Below are 21,943 nucleotides of genomic sequence, written 5' to 3'. Positions count from 1 at the left end.
GCCTCTTGCCTCCAGTTCCATGCACCGTGCTGTCCACTTCCAACCTCCTGGCCCCCACTTCCCACCAGTGGTGAGAGGATGTGGCTGCAGGACTCCATGGACAGCAAATGAGAGGCTTGCTCCTCATCCGTCGCCTGGAGCCGGGGGACCTGCTGCATCAGGAGAGCTGGTGAACAAACACACACTCACTCTCTCCTAATATGGTTCAATGTGTATAAGGGGCTGTACCTGGCACAATGTGTATAAGGGGCTCTGTCTGGCGCAATGTATATAAGGGGCTCTACCTGGCACAGTGTGTATAAGGGGCTCTACCTGGCACAATGTATATAAGGGACTCTACTTGGCACAATGTGTATAAAGGGCTCTACCTGGTACAATATGTAAAAGGAGTGCTACCTGGTGCAATGTGTATAAGGGGTTCTACCTGGCACAATGTGTATAAGGGGCTCTACCTGGTGCAATGTGTATAAGGGGCTCTACCCTGCGCAATGTGTATAAGCGGCTCTATCTGGCGCAATGTGTATAAGGAATATAATATGGCATACTGTTTATAAGGGGTACTACTGTGTGGTGTAATGTGAATTGGTTCTATTGTGGCTATGCTCCTTCCCCATGAAGACACGCCCCTATATATTTGCCACACACTGTAAGCAAGCACTGTCCATGTTTTTATTGGTGGGGCACCAAAGGAAACATTCGCCCTGGGCCCCACATGGTCTAGATCTGGCCCTGTTTCTGTATGTATGTATGTATGTATGTATGTATATATATATATATATATATATATATATATATATATACATACAGATAGATTCAGGAGCTTGCACATGTCAATAATGTATATATTTAAATATAGATATCATTGCATGTTGTATTAGTGTGACATTACTCCACAAGATTCTACCCACAGTCGTCAAGCAACTGTAAAGTATTGAGGAAGACAACCAGGCCATCGATAAAAGACCCTTTTAATAGTAAATAATTAATATGCAAGAATTGACTGTACATTTATTCTGAAAAGGCGGCAGCCATACAAGTTTTGCGAACTACAGAAAAAAAAACATCCAGACGGTCTCATTATTTGTGTTACTTTTCAATACAATATAACACAGCTGTTTGGCATTACCAAATATATTCATATATATTAATTTATATATATATATATATTTATAGAGATATGTACATGTGCTGAAAAAAGTTGCAAGTGCACACTTTAGTATTATTTTTTTCTTAAGAATTCCATCCATGTGTTCACATGTAACATTCAGGATTGTTGTTGATTGGACAAGGCACAGAAAGTACAGTATACAGCCAATTACGGCTTCAGCTGCTTGAAGCTCAGTAACTATCTTGACACCAAGGAAGGCTACAACTCATTGTTTTGTGGAGCCCAGTGACTTCAAGAGGTTCTAACCTGTTATTTCCCCAATAACATAAACTAATCTGCAAGATCTTAGTTAACTTAGTCATAATAACTGTTCTGTGATTTATCAGCCCAAAACTCTGGATAAAGTCTATTTTAGATCATTTCCTATGCTGAGGATTTACCACCACCACACAGACACCAGACTCATACAACCCTAGCCAGTCAGATTTAATGGTAAATTGGACAAACAATAAGATTTTTTTAAGGCCAAAAATAAATGCTTACTTGAAATTTTAAATACAGCAAATTTAAAATTGATACAGTACATCAATATCCCAAGACTTTTCCAAATATCTGTTCTATTATTTTATATTGTCCAGTGTAATGTACAGTAATACTAATTTGTCATAAAAGTAAGAGGAAGTAAGTGGTAGGCGGAATTAATAGAAATGTAGCTTTATGAGCAGTTGTACAAAGGATGAGATGCAGGGAAGATGCGTAGATCATATATAATTCAGCAATGCATACCTCCCAACTTTTGTGTATTGAAAGGAGGGACATCTGTGCACGCAAAGCGTGTGGCCGCCCAAAAGGGGCGTGGTCTATTGGAAAGGGGTGTGGCTTCATGGAGGGACCACGATCACGACCCATGCCCCAATTTTCATCACTGAGGGGGCATGCGACAGCGCTCTGTGAGCTGCTGGCATGCCCCCTCACTTCCTGTCTCCACTGAATAGACGCTGTGCGCATGCGCACAGCGTCTATTCACCACTGCTCTGCTAAGCAGAGCAACAAATGCAGGAGCCTCCCAACTGCCCCCTCACAGCAAGACACTGCGGCCCACGGGTGGGACAGCGGGACAGTCCAAAAAAAAACGTGACTGTTCCGCTTAAATCGGGACAGTTGGAAGGTATGACAATGTACTAAATTGCCATAACAGTGTCACCTACAGTATGAATAGCGGTGGCACCCATTTTTTGTGCTGATCAAATATTTGGAAGCTTACAGCCTATCAAATCACTGGGAACTAGTTGCGTCACCAAGCTGGTCAATAAATAGACTGAATACTGATTAAGTTACACATAAAGGCCACTTCCATTATTTGTAGGGCATAGGTACGCTAAAAAAAGAGCAATACAAACCAGGTTGACTTTAAAATGTACCAAAGGCTGAATAATATACAAGAGCGTTCTGGAAGGTTTACACTTAAATAAGATTACCATGTTCTAACTCCCCTGTAGCAGGTTGCCAAATTAACAGGGATGTGACTGACAGCTGGACATAATGCAGGAATTCCCTCTCTATATTGGTTAGTATACAGAGGCAGAACCACAACAACTCATATTACAGATAGTACTGTATATGCATTTTTGCTTTTTACCTGCAGCAGAAGTCATGGGGCATTGCATAAAATATGTTGGAGCAGTTGCACCTGTGTGTCATGGATTTGGGGATGTATATTTAATTTTTAACAGTTACAGCAGAATTTCAGCATAATACTGAAAAATATATTTTACTGCACTTTCAGAATATACAGTATATAGTATTTGCAAATATTTTGGGGATTACTGGTCATTTCACCCTTTCATTTCCAAGGAGGTAATGATCATGCTATTCCAGCCTCTCTAACATTCCCTCCTTCCAGTTTAGTATGGGGATGGGGACACATTATCCCATTATAAATGTTCACCGACAAGATTGCATATTGGGGATGTCCCCTGGGACTACAAAAATTAAAATCTGCTAATGGCGGGGAGTTCTTCCAATCTGTACAATTTACAATTTACAGTAATTGAAGTAATATGATTAATAGTATACAATGTGTGTCTGTCCAACTATTGTGGAACTACAGTAGAAGTCCTGCCATACCCTGCAAATCAAAGGCTGGTAGGGCAAGACAGGCACCAGCCTATACAGGTTGAGTATCCCTTATCCAAAATGCTTGGGACCAGAAGTATTTTGGATATCGGATTTTTCCGTATTTTGGAATAATTGCATACCATAATGAGATATCATGACGATGGGACCCAAGTCTAAGCACAAAATGCGTTTATGTTTCATATACACCTTATACACACAGCCTGAAGATAAATTTAGCCAATATTTTTAATAACTTTGTGCATTAAACAAAGTGTGTGTACATTCACACAATTCATTTATGCTTCATATACACCTTATACACACAGCCTGAAGGTCATTTAATACAATATTTTTAATAAATTTGTGTATTAAACAAAGTTTGTGTACATTGAGCCATTAGAAAACAAAGGTTTTACTATCTCACTCTCACTCAAAAAATTCCGTATTTCGGAATATTCTGTATTTCAGAATATTCCGTATTTCGGAATATTTTTATATGGGATACTCAACCTGTACTAGTTTATCTATTAAACTAGAGTAACTCACCCCCCAAAATACAAAAACGGGTAATAATTTCCTGTGATTGACATCAGCCACCAAACGAGTGCTCCATTCTATGTATGAACACCTTGTTAGCATTACTCATTTCTACAAGGTCACTTGAGTGCACAAATAATTCTATTGTATATGTTATCTTCACACTTGTGGCGTGTGTAATGAAGTCTGAGTTCCATGTCCGTGGGGCGAACTCGAATGGTATTTTAAAAGGGCAATAATTTACAAGGCATGGCTTAGCCTGGTAAATCGTTGCCCCTTTAAAAAAACATACAGCCGGTATCCTGCACAGCCGCTGAATTCGGACTTCATTTACATCCTGCTCTTGGTAGTACAGTATGTGTGGTTTTAAATTGTATTTTTTATTTTCCACAGGAATTTCGGAGACTGTCATACAGTTTATATTTGTAATCCCAAATTTCAGCAAAATAATTAAAATTCTAAAAAATATTTAATCATAGCTGAAATCACTATAGAACCCAGTTTAATAATATACATGGGTTTATGTCAGGTATACTTCTGTGCGGTATTTTTCAGTTTTTCATGCAGCGGATTTACTGCAAACATTTTTTCATATGAGCATTGTGTTTTTGGACCTCTGGGAGCTCAGCACATATGGCATCACTTAATGCTGAACAATTCAGCGTTTTAAAAGGTTACTTTTAGCCACCTGGTTGAATTTGTTTCACATATTGATGTTCAATTTTGATAAAATAATTGTAGTTATATATTTTGATTACTTTATTCATCAAAACTTCACATGGAAATATCCTAATGTGATGTATAATTTAGTTTGAACATGAGTCTGACAATCTGGTGTGCAAAAATTCCACAAAGTTAAAAAGATTCATATTACAGTATAGTGCAATGGTTCTCAAACTTTTGTGAATCACAGTGCCGTAGAATATCAGTATTTTTTTTCAGGACATCCCTAGGCCAAAAGTTTCTTATCATCTATCCTTACTAATATAAACAAACTAATAAACAGAAACACGATGAGAGAGATATCACCCATAAAAGCCAATCAGTCTAGCTATCACTTTACAGAATGTACTTGTTAAATGATACCTAGAAGCTGATTGGTTGATATGGGCAACTTCTCCACTAGTCCTCTTTATAAGATTTGATACAACTCCCACTATTTCATGAACTCATTTTTGTACTGTGGAAAACATTTGTAAGAATACAGCCTAACAATTCACTAGAATCTAGACATATTCAAATTACGTCCCACAGATTGGAGAAAGCCATTTATGTGCTGAACCAATTGTCAAGAAAATAAATGCAATTTCGTAAAAATTAGTGACAATTATCACAAGAACACCATGTGTTCTGCTTATCATTAGTGGCTAGTGGGCAAAAGTTACTATATCAGTGATACATACTGTACCACCGCTATTTATCAAAGATCACCTCCTCCTAGAAGAAAATACTGATTCCCTAATAGAGGAGGATTTTTTTTAGCAGCCTAAGGTTGCAGCGATGCCCTGCTCAGCACTCATTGCAATGCACAAGAGTGGTAAGCAGGCGACATGCTGAGGTTGGCATTAATTTGTGTCAAAATGCCAAATTACTCACAAATCCAAGGATATAAATAGTTTGCCAGCCCTATAAAGGTCTATGGGGGATAGTGTTAAAAAGGAGAAGATAGCAGAGATTTCCCCAGCATTAACTCTTTGATGAACAGGATGGTAAGCAGCGATAGTCTTTGTCCAGAGAAAACAGACATTTTCTATGGATGTTAGGCTCATCACAATTTCATAGATATTCCCTAAGTAGTGCAAGAGGCAGTTTCATAGGATGAACCAGTATTCATGGATCATAATTCAGCCTACAAACTGGATGGTTCCATTGTGATTTGTGTGACTTTGTAATAATGAAAACAAAAATGTGCAAATATATTGTAAAACAAATAGAACGGTGACATTAAGTTTCATTAATTGAACTTAAATTGCTGGTTGTAAATATTTGCCCAGTGGCTTTCAGTTTCAGCACATTGTTTTTATTGTAACACTTTTTAGATAAGTAAATATGTTTTAATATGTCACCCTGTTGATCAGTCATTTTGACAGTTCCATCTGGCATTGTTACATTGTAGGTATGAATGATTTGACACTTGTAACAAATAGTAGCTGGTTTCACACATACTGTACAGCCAGTAATAATTTCAAAATTCAGGACTTAAAGATTCTCCTATTTATAATTATACAATAAAGGGATAGGAGTAGATGGTAATGCCATTGTGTGTTACATTTGGCCTTAAATCATTGGAGTATTGAATTGCTGTAGTTACATCACATTTTGTGGTCATTACCATGGAGTCTCCATATTTATGACACCTTCAATTCAGTAGACAACCCATAACTAACGTAGTCATGAACCATTATGGATAACAGTGTTTGATTATATAGATGATTATATAGATGACTAGAAAAACACAAAATGCATCCTAGCATCTGAACACTTTTCTGGCTCCCTACAATACATCTTAACTTTAGTCCTCCTGTTTTTCCCATGACAATAATCTTGTGTGGTTTCCAAAAAATGTGGAGTGAAATTCTAAATGACTATGCAGTAGTTTACTTTGGCTTTTGCTTGAACATGTCCACCAAATTCAGATAAAATGGATAGTTCTGCTTCTTGGACCATGTCCCTAATGTGACAGGTCCTCTTATGTGATCAATGGTCCAGTGTTTGCTCTACATTGCACAACTGCTGCTGACATGCTTATCAGTGCTGAAACATGTCAAATGTAGGTCTATAGGATGGCTATGAACCATTCATCATTTAGGAGTTCTCATCAAAACTGTCCTTTATAGGTAAGTACAAACCCACATTTGATTTTGACATGATAACCTCTAACCCAATACTAAATGTAAAATTTGAGTAAAGTTTCTCTATAAGTGAAGTTATTCTAGCAATCTATGTTGCCATTCTAATGGGGGGAGATGTACTAAGCCTGAAAAGTTATAAATATCACTGTGATAAAGCACCAGCCAATCGGCTCCTAACTGCCATATTACAGGCTGTGTTTGAAAAATGACAGTTAGGAGCCAATTGGCTGGTACTTTATCACTGTGATATTTATCACTTTTCAGGCTTAGTACATCTGGCCCATGGTGTTCAATACTGTACACAATTCCCTGTAACACAGTTTTAATAGTTGTGTAATGACAATGATTTTCCATCTGTTTCATGAACATCACAAACACCTTACCTAAGTCTATGTCAAGTAACTGGACTAAGATTTATCTTCCTAGAGCACAAATACTGTAGCTTTCTCACAAAGATCATTGAACAATATCAGATGTTTACAAAATAATGCAAAGTTGTGAAGCCCGACAGACTGTACCTAGGAACATCCATTGACACATACAGAAACTGTCCCCCGAATGTTATGTGTCAGCGGTAAATGTTTAAGAAACACCTGCATTCCTGGCTGGCTAAAATGCCTCTTTGACCTTTGGGTTTGTTCCCTTAATTGTCTCCAGCAAACTTTTTATTGCATGTTTATATTGTCAGAAAAATGTGTATTTTGAAATACTTGGAGCATTAAATACAGTTTCACAGTACAGCATAACTCATCAAGCACCCAGGATCTGATAATATAACTAAACAAGTGCATCTGTTCTCACTCATGGGCATCCTTGAAGGTACTTAAAAATAGGGGATGCTACATTTTCATTAAAAACAGAAAATAATAGACTTTCTGAGGACTTCTTTGAGGACCCTTTAACATAATTATGTGGCAAATGACATCAAAACAGCAAATTGTCACGTAACTGTTCGACCCTCATTACGGACAATTTTAAAGGGCACGATGGATGGTCATTATTTGGCAGAAGCAAATATTCTACCTTCTCAATTCACTAGGAGCTGGAGACATCACCAAGGCATGAAGTTATTTGTGCTTATTGGATGTCACCAGCTCTAGGAATCTAGAGGTTGTAGTCTCTGGAAAATGGTTCTGCCACAATATGGCTGTCTCCACACTGAGTAGGAGAGGGTAAAAATTTTTAATTGAATATAACTTTATTTTGGTTTGTTATTTGATTCCCATTCTATTGACAGCTGACTACACTGCACAACATATTTACAAACTGTCTGAAAGACACTTTCGCAAAAGTAATGCAAACTCGGGCAACACTGACTCTGGCTAACAGATGCTGGTACTGGCAACGTAGGAAATTTGTCACCAGTCGCATTGTACAATGAGATTCAGTTCTGCAGAGACATCACACAAAATCTACATGCCAAGGATTATCATTTGTGTTGGCTATTGCATTCTATTCTCTCTAAGGCAAAGCAGCTTGGGGCAGCTGTATACAGAAGGGGTGCTACTTAGCATCATTATACAGTTTAAGGTGTCCTTTAATGTGATAATTAATCTCTATTTTTCTACCTGACCTTGAAATGCTGATTTAAATAACCAAAGACCACATTCTTTTTAAAGGTAGGTCTTTTTATAGACCACAGAGAAAGGGAAAGCTTTTAGCGTCTATGCCTCCAAATTCCCTCGCTGGTAGATGGCTTTTTCTGAAAACCTTTTTGCACAATTAAGGTTCCTTTTATAGAATGTACAGCTGATTCAGAGAGAAGTAATATTTCCTCAGCCCTGCTGTCTTTATCATCAATATCTCCATATCCTCATTTTATGAAGTAGGGACAATGATGATGTCGGTCTATTCTCCTGTCTTCTCCGTCTTTCCAAAAAAAGACTGGAATCCATATCGTAGACTGGCCTCTACAAACCAGCAAAGCATAACCTCTCAAAGTCCATTCTGTCTGCTGTAGCTGAAGTCTGGATCCTCTGTGTGAGCGTCTGTTACCAGTGAGAGTTTGGTTTGTGTCCTCCCTATCTCCTCTAGTGCACATGCCAAAGAATCCAAACTTCCATCATAAGGGTGCCGTGCTTCCCACAGGTCCAAGATGACAGCAGATGGACTGTTCTTTGTTGCAAAGTAGCACAAGTTCCTACAAGCAGAAAAGTATCATATCAATAAATGAGATTAGACAGCAACTTAAAGAATGTGCTGTTAGGATAAATTAAACTGGACATTATTTTGCTATAATACAAAACTAGAATTTATATATGTTTAAATCATTCATCCACTCTTATTAAATACGTACAGTAAGCATAGTACATCAGCCAGAAAACTTGTCTGGCAGATTTTTTTTTAGTTGACCTGAGCCTGGAACAAGATAGAAGGTGTGTTTGCTTTTATTTTCTAAACACTACAAAAATTATAGAATATAATTACCATAGTTGCTGTGGACTTTTGTTTTCATAAATGCACTTGACTGAAATTCACTTGACTGAGAAGTGTGTCCACATCACAACCTTGTGCTTTAGATGATGTAACAAGTATTTTGACTTTTTCATCACATATCACTCAGACTACAGCCAATCGCATCTAAAATGTGTCAAACTCTGATCCTCATTCAAAAACTTTGAGAATTGTTGCTATAAGGATTGTTCAAGTACCAAACCAGTCACCACTGACTGATGTGGGTTTTTGCTTATTCTTGTTTTTTAATTGTGCCAACAACACACAAGACAGTTTTCTCAATAGTTATATGACTTTCCCAGCACCTTATCTGTCACTGTTCCCAAATGGAAAATATGAACATTTTAGGTCATACTGTACACCTGAATCAATGTGATGCCCTTAATCATGTCCACTTACAAGCAAGCCTATTTACTCTGGTGGTCATTCCGAGTTGATCGCTAGCTGCATTCGTTTGCTGTGCAGCGATGAGGCAAAAAATCGGCACTTCTGCACATGCATATGCGGCGCAATGTGCACGCGCGGCGTACTATTGCAACAAACGATGTTATTTCACACAGGGTCCAGCGAAGCTTTTCAATCGCACTGCTGGCCGCAGAGTGATTGACATGAAGTGGGCGTTTCTGGGTGTCAACTGACCGTTTTCAGGGAGTGTTCGCAAAAACGCAGACGTGCCAGGAAAAATGCAGGCGTGGCTTGGCGAACGCAGGGCATGTTTGTGACGTCAAAACAGGAACTGAACAGTCTGAAATCATCGCAAGCGCTGAGTAGGTATTGAGCTATCCTAAAACTGCACAAAAAAAACTTTAGCGCCGCTGTGCGATCCTTTCGTTCGCACTTCTGCTAAGCTAAAATACACTCCCAGTGGGAGGCGGCATAGCGTTTGCACGGCTGCTAAAAACTGCTAGCGAGCGAACAACTCGGAATTACCACCTCTCTCTCTTAATTTACATCATAAAGTTTGAGGCTAATGATAGGTATGAAACCGTGCTTATCACCATCACACACCAGAAGAACAGCTGTTCTTGTGACTGTATATAACACTCCTTACTGTTCTTCCCTCTATTGTATTAATTTCCTCTGTGTAATATATGGGCCTGATTCCGATTTGTATGCAAAAGCCTACGCAGATGCAATTTTTCAGTCTACGGACATGCATAACGATGCAGATGAGGCTGCCAACAAGAAAAGAATAGGGACGCCCACTACAGCCCTCGCAATATCCTCAGCAACTGCAGACACATACGCACCATTGAAGCTGAAATGAGGAACACTGACTCCCTAAGTGAGTCTATGGTCACACAGACTGGCTGCAGGAGCAGCGATGCTGTCGCCATGTTTTCTTCATGTGCGATCACAGCTGAAGGCAGAAACACGTTAAGAAAACAGCCGAAATACACCTGCATTTTTGCCACCACTCCCGGTTACCTCCCCAAATGGTTTATTCTTGTTAATCACTTTGGGATTAAATCCTCACTGCGAGAGGCATCGCAAAGGTACCTTGTTGCGTGCACAGTGCGATCACAACACATACGAAGGGGACGATAATCTCTCCGTTGCGTGAACATCGGCATACCATACAAATTGGAATCAGGCCCTGTATGGCCAATCACCAGAAGCCTTCCGTAGAGGTTTCCTTCAACAGCTTTATGTTGGCTTTTTACCAATTCAGGAGAGATAGTGCATTCCGCAAAATGACTGTAATTCTCGTGTTAAAAATAAGACCTTTTTCTAGTATAACTGCTCCCTTCTGACATCAATGTTTCAGCTAGGTAAAAACATAGTTTTATTCCACCTTGTGTCACGAGGCAAGTACAGTACTGTGCTAACCTTTATCACAGCTGAGCCACAGTTGGATGCACATCAATTTTTACCAATAGGAAATCTATTTACCGGCAAAGGACATGACAAGTCCATGTCCTGCTATGTGAGGTGTCTGTGCTACCAGTGAATGGGTTACAGTGTTTTATTTGATCTGTGCTACCCTCCTGTTCTCTGACTGCCAATGAGAGACAGTAACAATACCATATGCTTTATTGATACAGCACACTCAGAGTTGTTTGTTCGAGTGATTTTTAGGGAATAAGGATTGTAGTTAGGAAATTAGTTTCCTTCCTTCCATCTGGCCCCCCTGGTGGATCTCTCAGATGTTTGTTTATGTATGGAGCTGTAACGTTCAATGTACTACAGCAAGTGAAGGTATTATAGAAGAAGTTCCCTCTGTTGCTTTATCTTTTTTTTTGCACTTTCAAGGTCTTTGTGTCAAAAGTACAATAGCTTGCGCTTGCTAAGTGGTAGCACTCTGTATTATATGTACCAGAATGCAACATGGAATAATAACCCAATCTGTAGGAGATGAAACAGAAGCTTCTGATACAAACGCAGAAGTGAAGGTCAAATAAATACAATGAGAGTTCTCAATGGACAAGACATTGTCATTAAAATAGAAGGAACTGAAGGACACAGACAAAGTGTGATCCAATCCATTCGAGAACGCTACCCGGAGTGCTGCTGGTAGGAGTCGAGACTGCTGCTAACTACTCACAGCTGGTGCAGAGTTTTAGGACCCTGGTAAGTATCTGAGATGCTATTAATTCACATGCTAGCTGCGGAAAATACTTATCACTAGTATGGGGACAGCTGCTACAAAACAACTGTCCTGGTGATCAGTAGCTCTGTTACAGATACTTACCACCCCCTTTGCTGGCTTCTGCACAGGTCTGACCTGAGGTCACGCATGTGCACAGCCGCTGGACACATAGTGAGGAAGCGGTTCCTTCTTTGCAACCACAAAACTCCTTCAGAGAACCAGCATCATCTGAAGACAGCATTTGTTCTTGCAGCCAAACTACAAAAACGTTGGACTTTGCTGAATATTAAGCGTCTCATTGGGCCCCTAATAATGAATGGGCCTATTACATAAAACATGCAGAAACTAGTGTTTACACATGTGTAACAGGCCATTAAGTGATAATTAATAGGCCCCTTGATCTTGTACCTGTGTTTTTAAATTGTTATTAGTAAAATTTGAAATTATATTTAATGGGGTAAATTTACTAAGATGGGAGTTCTATTTAAGATGGAATGTTGCCCATAGGAACCAATCAGATTCCAGGTATTATCTTCTAGAAGGTGCTAGATAAATGAGAAGTAGAATCTGATTGGTTGCTGTGGGCAACATCCCATCTTAAATAGAACTCCCAAAATTTACCCCAATGACTCATGTGCCCTTTTTTCTTCTCTCTTTAATAAATACCTACCATACTGTCCATTGAGGAAGGCTGAATACAAAGGAGCTATACCTACTGTCCACCTACTTTTGATTCACCCTGTATACATATATGAAAATTAGAAAACTAAGCCTTTATACATTATATACAAATAATCAAATCATTGACCATCTTAGTCAGAACAATCCATTTGAGAATGGAATTCTGACTGAAGAACGTCCAATATGTTGCTTGAGGAAAATAAATACTTAAAGAGAGCTTAAGCAAGACTCTCAAGGATAAGTTTAAATCATTATTATTATTTTTTTCTTCAAAATAGGCATAAGGACCGTATTGTATAATTATGGTTGAAAGTTATCACTTCAGAAAGTACAGTTACAGATGCTAGTTACGGCTGAAATGAGCACAGGAGACAGTGATCAACTGATTTTTAAGTTAATAGAGTCTACAGGGGGAGGAGAATAAAAAAGTAGATACTTCATCTTCATTTGTGAGAGTAAATGAAGAGAAGGCACCAGATGGTGCATGGAAGGAATTGAACAGACTGTTGTTGTGAGAAGGATACCTATTTGTAAATATTGCCTTCTTCATAGAAAGAAATACATGGGCCCTGGACCAATAATGGTTGTGGAGAATGATGAAGAAATTTTTATGTATTAAATGGGAGTTTGGGACTAAAAGCTTGACCTGAAGAGCATTTGTATGGTAGAGTCCAATATATTTAGATAGAAGTGATAGATAAATAGATAGATAGATAGATAGATAGATAGATAGATAGATAGATAGATAGATACTAGCATAGAATATCATGAGAAGTACTGTACAATACTTTCAACAATGCCAATCTTCTTTATGAAAGAGTTTTGAAAGGTGGTGCATTCCTTTAGTGATTCATGTTTGAGATTGAGGCTGATACTCAGAAGAAAGAGGAACCATTTGATCAAGGGCTGTTGTTGGATGTGATTAAGATGTGATACTGCGACATTACGACAGGAGAATGTACTGTAGAAATTGATGACCAATGTTGTTGAAGAGACGTGGAAATTTGTTAAAAAAAGAAAGTAAGATTTCTGCAAATGAGGATGTATCAAAGCTTGGAGAGAGATAAAGTAGATAGAGTTAAAGCACCAGCCAACCAGCCTAACTGCCATGTTACACTCTTCACTTCACCAAGGTTTGATACATCTCTCCCTGCATGATATGGCTTGGGTTGAGTTAGCATGCAAAGACGGAAAACTTGTAGGTGATCATGTGTAGCACAACCAAGAACCACATTGATAGGAAAAGTGCAGTTTAACTCAACATTTACTCATCAAACAGATCTATAATACTTAAGTATTTTTGTTTACACATTTGGAAGGTGACAACAATGTTTTTGTTAATCAGAACTGTCAGTGACAGAAATGTGAAGGGTCCTATGAACCATGTGACTCAGTTCTTGACCCTCCAATTGCCAGCACATTGATTTCAAAGTGAATGCAAAGCACTTGTAAATTTAGTGATGGTAAATTCCGAGTCATCTGGTAATATAATGATTTAATTTCCATTTATTATAACTTTTTCTGCTGAAAAAAAATTGTTAGTAATACAAAGAAATAAATCAAAATTATGTTTAAGTTCATAAAAAATCTAAATGTACTTCATCTGCAGGGACGCCATCGGGGGGGAGACTATCGGGACTTTTGCCCCCGAGCCCAGACAACAGTGGGTGCCTGGCTGCCTGCCGAGTTAATTGCTAATTAATCACTGTCACGCAGGACAATGTAAGTGGCTAATGTTGTCTAGAGAGTTATATGAATGACTCATCACACAGGAATCATAGTGTGAGTCACTCATTAAGATACTACACAGCTGTTCCGGCGACTCACTGACACTAGTAATAGAGGTAAGGGGACAGACTGACTGCCAGCTGGATCTAATCTCCTTCCCTTCTCCACTGCTGTTGCTGGGGAATGGAAAGTGACTTGTGACATCATGCTCGAAGGAGAAGAGAGGAGCAGCCCTGTTTTGCCACTGCAGAGTCTGTCACTACCATGACTACTGGGGATCCTGACAATCTATAATGGAGAAACAGATGGAGCCCAGATCCAGCTCAGAGGAGCTGGGTGAAACTCAGGTCCAGCCTTGGAATCCTAGGAGACTCCTTGGTTGTTCCCATTGTCTACTTGTTCAGGTTGGGGGGGGGGGGGGGGGGCTGCCTATTCTGGTAATCCTGAACCTCACAACTTCTGATGGCAGCCCTGTTTATCTGTAAAACATCTTTTAAAATCTGTGCTGCCCACAGTCATCCCTAACGTCCCCTAATTCCCAGCTTCCACATCAAATTGGTTTTCAAAGCCATAATAACCCTAACCACATTTCTTCCAAGTATAGAAAGTATTTACGTGGATATGTACAGTACATTATATGTTCAGAAAACAAATAAAACTTTTGAAACAACATGTTCATTGACCTTGTATAAATATTATATCATATTAGGGTTTTTTAGCATGTATGAAAAGAAGGCTTAATCTGTCGTCTGTATATGTATAAAATTTACTAATATTTTAAGTAATCCTAGTTAAAAAAAATAATCTTCAGAATATGAAAGGTTTATAGTTCATGTTTCGTCAATCTTTTTTGGTGACCCCACACACACACACACACACACACACACACACACACACTTTGCAACTACCTGGTAATCTACAGAGGCCCATTCTTATTTTAATATCTGTATAAGTATTGACATTACTATTAATAATATATAACTGTTAGATGCTTAATTTGTAGAAAATGGAATAAGTATCTAACAAAAATTACTTTAATTAAAAAAAAAACAGTTATAAATTGGATTCAGCTTCATAGACATCTATTTGGTTCCAATTTAAAAAATAAATACATTAACCCCAAAGTTAGATTGTAAACTGTCACAAACTGAGATCCCAAAATACTTTACTAGCAATATGGATTTCTCAAAATTATTAATAATAACTTAATGGCCTCTCTTTGGTCTTCCAAACTTTCAGGCCTATTGTCACCGTATGACAAACTGCAGAGAATTGTTGCTTTGAATTGGTTGTTTTCAGCAAAAGTTCTAAGTCAAGTCTAAATCCCCATGCTATCCACCTATGTATTTTACTACCAATGGCATTGTGCACTAGTCCAGACAGTCCCAGATAAATACCCACTGTATAGATATATAGCAATGTGTTTCCCAGGCTGTTATTACTGCAGCAGGTGCACAGCTTTGATTTGGAGCATTTAAAACCCACCTGCAGATTAGAAAATATGAATAACACCATGCAGGAAAGGCTGCTGGCCCTCGAAGCAGTTTCTGCTGAGCAAATGTACCACTACCAGGTGATCTGCACTTTGCCTGCTGCTGCACTCAAAAGGCAGGCAGGCACAGTGTTTTGTCTCCTTTCGCAGTTCCTTTTAAGGAGGCAGCTGCGACTCTGTCTTTCTTTAAAAAAAAAAAAAGAAAGAAACCGCTTACCACGGTGACAAAGAGAATACAGGAAATAATCAAATCGCAGAGCGAAATGTCAAACCGGCAGTAGGGCCACTTGAGCTGCAAGCTATTCCCATCACAAACATCTTGGCAATGTTATTTTTCAAAGCGGGCACTGTTCAAATGGAAACAAGCTGTACTGTGTTATTGTGCCTGTAAACAGGAAGATAAAAGGCCAGATCGAAGCACAAGCTAAAATTGAGTTTTAGAAATCTGCAGACTACGGAAAGAAATGGTGGAGGTGAAGCAGATTACAATGTGCAGATTGCTGGATAAATCATTCATTTGTCCAATTGCTCTGCTTCTCTTATCCAGTGTGTGAGTTTTATTTAATTTTATTATTATTATTATTATTTTTTTAACACAAATTTTACATTTTAAATGTTTGAACTGTATACGAGCTAGGACTAGCAGGCAAGACTGCAAATGTATTCTTTCATGTTAAAGTATTCCTAGATAGAAATTTACTAAAGGTTGATTTTAATCGCTTTAAAATAGATTAAAGATCGATCTCAATCGATGTTTGGTTTCAGAGGCTGAAACATACATTTGCTAACAGGTGATTGTTTTATATTCATTTTTAAATATTAATATATGTGTGTTTTGGCTCTGGAAGTACAATATCAATTTTCATCGGTTAAAATCAGTCAAAATTGACTAGAGTATTTCTTGTCTAGAGTAACCCCCTCCCGCAGCACCTGGGGATTGTTACCAGCTTGATTAGAGCAGTTTTCCACTATTTATTAAAATTGACTTTTAGTAAACTTTCCCATTGTCTTTTGTGTCTTTCTCCCCTTCTGTGAATCTGACACTATTTGCTTGGTGGCAATACAATTGCTACAGGATCACTGAAGAACTGTTGTGGCATCCTTCTGCAACTCAGTATTATTTGCTGATACAAGCTACAGCAAGTTGCCCAGCACTTCCCCTGTACTTGTCACTCCCCTGTTTACTGCAATGTGCTCATGTGATGATTCACTGTGCTGCCTTTTATTTACTGCATACTTAGCGCCTTTCTGGCTGCCCCCTTCTGGAGGAAGCAGCCAGGTCAGCTCAACAGGGGCGCTGCATCGACAGAGGCGGGTGGTGCAGAGGCATGGAGGAGCGACCATGTCATTGTGGCCCAGATTACTGACATTGTAAAACAGGGGGCAAGGCTACGCAAACTGTTTTCATGACGCCCTCCTTTCATTCTGCAAGTGGGTGGATGAGGGGGGGTAAGTGTGTGTGCGGGATAATGTGGGGGTGTTCGGGTGGGTGAGGGGGGCCCTACCTATTTGAATTTTGGAGCCTCACAGCTGGAACCATCACTGCTCACAATTAGAACATTATCTATGTGGAGTATGTATGTTCTCGTGTTATCATGATCTCCTCCAGGTGCTTCAGGTTCCTCACACACTCCAAAAACATACTGTGCTGCATGTTAATGTTACCATATGTATATGTAGGGTGTGGTATGGTATGTTGGCGGCCGGGCTCCCGGCGACTAGCATACCGGCGCCGGAAGCTCGACCGCCGGCATACCGACAGCGTGGTGAGCGCAAATGCTTGCGCTGCTCGCCATGCTGCGAGCACGGTGGTGCGCTACGCGTGCCACGCTATTTATTCTCCCTCCAGGGGGGTCGTGGACCCCCACGAAGGAGAAAAACTGTCGGTATGCCGGTTGTCGGGATTCCGGCGCCGGTATACTGTGCGCCGGGATCCCGACAGTCGGCAACCTGAAGACCACCCGTATATGTATGCAAGTGTTAGGGAATTTACTGTAGACTATAATGTCAAGGGACAGAAATGCCTAATTGGTTGTGCTATATACATGAAAAAGAAGAAGAGAAAAAAAAAATAATAATAATAAAATCAGCCAGGTTTATATATAGGGGGAGGGACTCTAAACTGCACACCATAGCCGCTTGTAATGAGAGGTGCTACCTTACTGAGATTTTTAATTCTACACATAGAAAAAAAGGATGCTGGTGCACTATGCAAACATTACTAATCAAAATGTAAATATATAATATTACAATTAAATATATAACAGGTTGGTACCATAAATTTGGCCAAAGATATGGTTCTATCAACCAACGTCAAGGTCACCTCTTTGTCGGGCAAGTGCCTAACATTCTAGGGGTTCATGTCTGGGGCGCAGGGCACCCCCAAAACTCTCTCCAGGACACGGCACAAATGAAAGACAGCAGTGAAGTGTTATAGTGTATGAGGTGTGTGAAAGCAGCTATTCAGTGTTAGGAGTGTTATATACTTTTAGTATATATACTGTACAATATAACATATTGTCATACTCTTAAGCTAACAATTACCATGTATGCCTAGACCAAGATGTCAGAAACTTTCACCTACAGGAACACAGACTCCCAGGGAAGTACTGTGCTAGAAGCCTGGATTATACCTTATCCATCATCAGGAGTGATCCATATATTTGCCTGTATGAAAGAACTCTTTATTTATGTATGTATTCAAAAAGCTGGGAGGCAGAATAAATCAAATATTTTTTTTTAGCAACAGGATGTGTTCATTAGAATCCCCCATAGGGAAGCTTAGTAATAAAGCTCAACCATTAATATTGCCTTCATCAGGATAGGCCTCAGGACATGAATATCTATAAGTGTTTGGGAGGGGCTAGGTTTGTTTATTGTCTTTCTTATGATTTCTATATACTCAAATTTAGGATTAAAAAAAAAAACTGGCGTTAAACATTAGATTATAAATTCTTATGGGGGGTGATTCCCTCTGGCCATTCAAATCTATGTGCAGGAGCCTAGACGCCAGGGTGTAATTATGCTTATGTTGGGAAGACCTCTTCTTTCTAGTTTACAAAATGCATCTGAAAATGTCTTACAAAGTCTGCTCTGAACATCTTCCAGCCTAAATCTGCTACCTGGAAGGAGGAAGATAATTGTCAGCAGGTGATGAAAACATTGAAGCACTGTTGTCACCTGAATACACATGATATTGGTGAAGGGTCAGTCTTTCTAAGCAGTGCGGGCTATAGCGTGGGGCATTACAAAAAAAGGAAAAGACCTATTAAATCCCATTGGCGAGGGTACACAAACGCCAAGACAGGAATTTTTTAACTGTTACTATTTATCTAGTGCTTCCATGCGATTTACTGGATGAAAAGGTTTAGCAAGAACAGATTGTGATAATGATCTGTAATGCAACCGATCACCCAAATGCAAGAATGTACAGTATAGTGATTCCAAATTTTGTTGAGTAATTCACAGCCATTTACTCTATCTGCCAGAGTCCCTAATTGCTGTAATGGGCTCACTCTGTGGCTCCTCTCTTGCTTTATTACTTACCCAGTTTTGAGCTTTCCAAGTGGGCACTGAAAGCCCCTGCCCAGTGAGGGTCTTGGTAAATGGGAGTTAACACTCACTCTACCTGTTTCAAAAAGACCAAGCGGTAAGAGTGGAGAACAAAGTGGAAGCATTATAGGTTTGGTGGTCTTTGCCAGCTAGAGCGAATGGTGCATCCACAGTCAGTGCAATTTAATTTTGTGTCTTATTTAATGTATAAGACAATCAGCTTGGGCCGTTGCTTTTTCTTTAAAAGAAAATCAGTTAATTTCTAACTTACTTTTTTTTGCACTTTATTGTAATTTTGTTCAACCTTTGGGTGGCTAGCTTACAGTGAGCACTGGGCATTTGTGTAAAGCTGTAAATAAGTTACTGCAAGAGAATTTGTGCTTTGAAGTGCCACATAGTATACAGTACATAGCATAATATACCTTTGGTTCAGATTCAGATAGTAGTGACTGCTTATATATTCAACAGTACAGTAGTTGCCACTTTCTCAACAAGGTGCGTGCATCCTTAAAGGGGTGTTTTAGGCTAAGCAGTAAGGGATCTGAAGGGGTTCAGATCAGGTGACCAGTGGTCAGGATCCCAGCGGTCAGCATATCGATGCCGGGATCCCGGCTGCCAATTTTCCGGTGGGGGGGTGAGTGCAACGAAGCCCCTTGCAGGCCCGCCACAGGTTCTTTTCCCACTTTATGGGTGTCCTGGACCCCCACGAGTGGGAATAGTCCCTGTTAGTCGTCATGCTGGCTGTCGGGATTCCAGCGTCAGTGTACTTACCGGTGAGATCCCGACTGCTGGTAACATGATTACATCCCATCTGAAAGAGTTCCATTATTGCTGAGTATGCTGCTAGAGGATGTGTCATGCCCCGAAGTGATGTGCATGGGCCCTTGTAGCATGAACATGCCCCCTTCTTGGGCACACTATGCCCAAAATCCAAAGTCATAAATGGTGGGAGGCATGCAAGACAGAGAGAGAAAGAGAGAGAGAGCTACAGCACCAAATCCATTTCTCACCTGTTTATGGAAAGCTTCTGCGCTAACAGCTGCCAGTCCTTTCCTTTAGAGCTAGGCGTGTCGAACGTTGCACATATCCTTTGCCTTATGGAGTGTGGGATCTTGAAGGCTTTGGGACCAGTGTGTGCCAGGAAATTGCTGTCTTCCGGTGCAAAGAAAGCTATGGTCTCTCGCTCGTTCTGCATGAAAATGTGCAAGAGACACTGATCAGTGAAGTCAGTTAGGAATTAATTAAACTATAATGACTATGTAAAACAAGTGAGCGTAAGAGACATTCAACACCTATAAATGAAAATGTCAACACCTGTGGAAATAATGAGAGAATTACGTCTGCAATTGTTTTTATTGTATGTAATAAAGTAAGCAAACAATAGTCTACATGTGGTGTATCTATTTAGTTACAGATGTGTCCTCTTGCGTTTTTGCCGGCAACGTGGAAGATGTGCATGCACATCGCGGCATGCAAATTGCCGTGCATGCGGCCGGCACAGTACGCCACACTGTCGCACTGTTCGCATCATGCCACTTGCGCCTGTGTGCACTTTTTCTCGGCATGCATGCCGTGGCATGCTGCAGCGCCGACAACAAAGTAAAAGGACACATCTGTACATGGGTATAATAGATATGGTATAATATTTTCATATAAATGTATTTACTGCCAGACTAATTCCTTTAATGTGTACTGATAACCTCTGCACTTTTCATGCTAATGCTTTCCCAGAGTCAGAAGGGTTAATGCCTATATTGTACAGTGTTCTATTGCACAGCTTGTAATGATCACTTATATTGCTTTGTATGACAGGGTCTTATACTGATAGATTTCAATTGAAGAGCATTGTGCAGGTGCTTTCCATATTTCTCATGTAGGTGTCTGGTTTAGAACATCTAGCGATTATGTGACACCAAACATTTTCAGTGTGTTGGATTTTTAACACTAACACATCATGTTCTAATCATAGGAATCAATGAACGTTGTGACTCCTCTTTAATCCCCAGCTTTGACTACAGTTTACACTAAAGATGTGAATGAAGTCGGACCCTCGTGTTTTGGTTATTGCATGGCAATTTGGCTTAAACCACCCTCAGTGTTTTTCTTTTGTTTTTCACTTTTGGCAAAACCACCCTTAAGTGTTTTGGTTCGGATTTGAATTTGGTTTTGGTTTTAGATTACTTGAAAATTGCTAAAAATATCAAAAATCATGTAAGTTGAGCCTATTTTTGTTCCTACGGTATTATTAACATCAATACCATTAATTCCAGTCATTTCTAGTCAATTTTGCCCACACTCTCCTGGTGAAAGGACACCTAAAATCACAAGGGTGGGCACTTACAAGAATTCAAAATCCAAGATTCTGATTTTAAATCTGAGTTCTGAACTGAGAGAAGCTCCGATTCGGGACATGGTTAGACTCAGATTCTCTAAATTCAGGTGAGTTTGGATTCCCAAGAAACCAAACCGCACATCTCTAGTTTATGTACAACATTAAAAGGTAAATATAATAGGGTGAGGGAAGCCGGAGGTGTGGGAGTTTGAAGAAGAATGCCCATATTTTTTAAACAGCAATCAATTACAAGGCCAAACCAGGTTGGTTTTGCCTTGAAAATGATTACCACTTAAAAAATACGGGCATTCTCGCACAATCTCCCGCACGTCCAGCAACTCAAACTCTATTACATTTACCCCAAAGTGTCAGATTTAAATGTAAAATTATGACTTTTGCTAACAAACAAAAATTCATCTGTCAACTTTCATTTCTGCATCTGAATTTTGCATTGGTTCTATTGTAAGAATCTTGTAAGAAATTAGTGAATAGACACATC

The 21,943-nt window shown here is 39.5% G+C and overlaps 1 protein-coding gene across 2 annotated transcripts in view; it reads right to left on the bottom strand.

The window, feature by feature from the left end:
- Window positions 1-950: 950 nt before the first annotated feature.
- UNC5D (unc-5 netrin receptor D) overlaps window positions 951-21,943 on the bottom strand; it is an 866,621-nt gene continuing 845,628 nt past the window's right edge. For both annotated transcript variants that reach the window (XM_063932131.1, XM_063932130.1), the window contains 2 exons: window positions 20,123-20,301; window positions 951-8,755 (listed from right to left, as the gene is read on the bottom strand). In XM_063932131.1, coding sequence (XP_063788201.1) covers window positions 8,551-8,755; window positions 20,123-20,301 — 384 coding nt within the window. In that variant the 3' untranslated portion in view covers window positions 951-8,550. The remainder of the gene's footprint in view (window positions 8,756-20,122; window positions 20,302-21,943) is intronic.

The sequence above is a fragment of the Pseudophryne corroboree genome, chromosome 6 (genome assembly GCF_028390025.1).
Source record: "Pseudophryne corroboree isolate aPseCor3 chromosome 6, aPseCor3.hap2, whole genome shotgun sequence".
Taxonomy (NCBI): domain Eukaryota; kingdom Metazoa; phylum Chordata; class Amphibia; order Anura; family Myobatrachidae; genus Pseudophryne; species Pseudophryne corroboree.
This window is presented reverse-complemented; position numbering and strand designations above follow the sequence as displayed.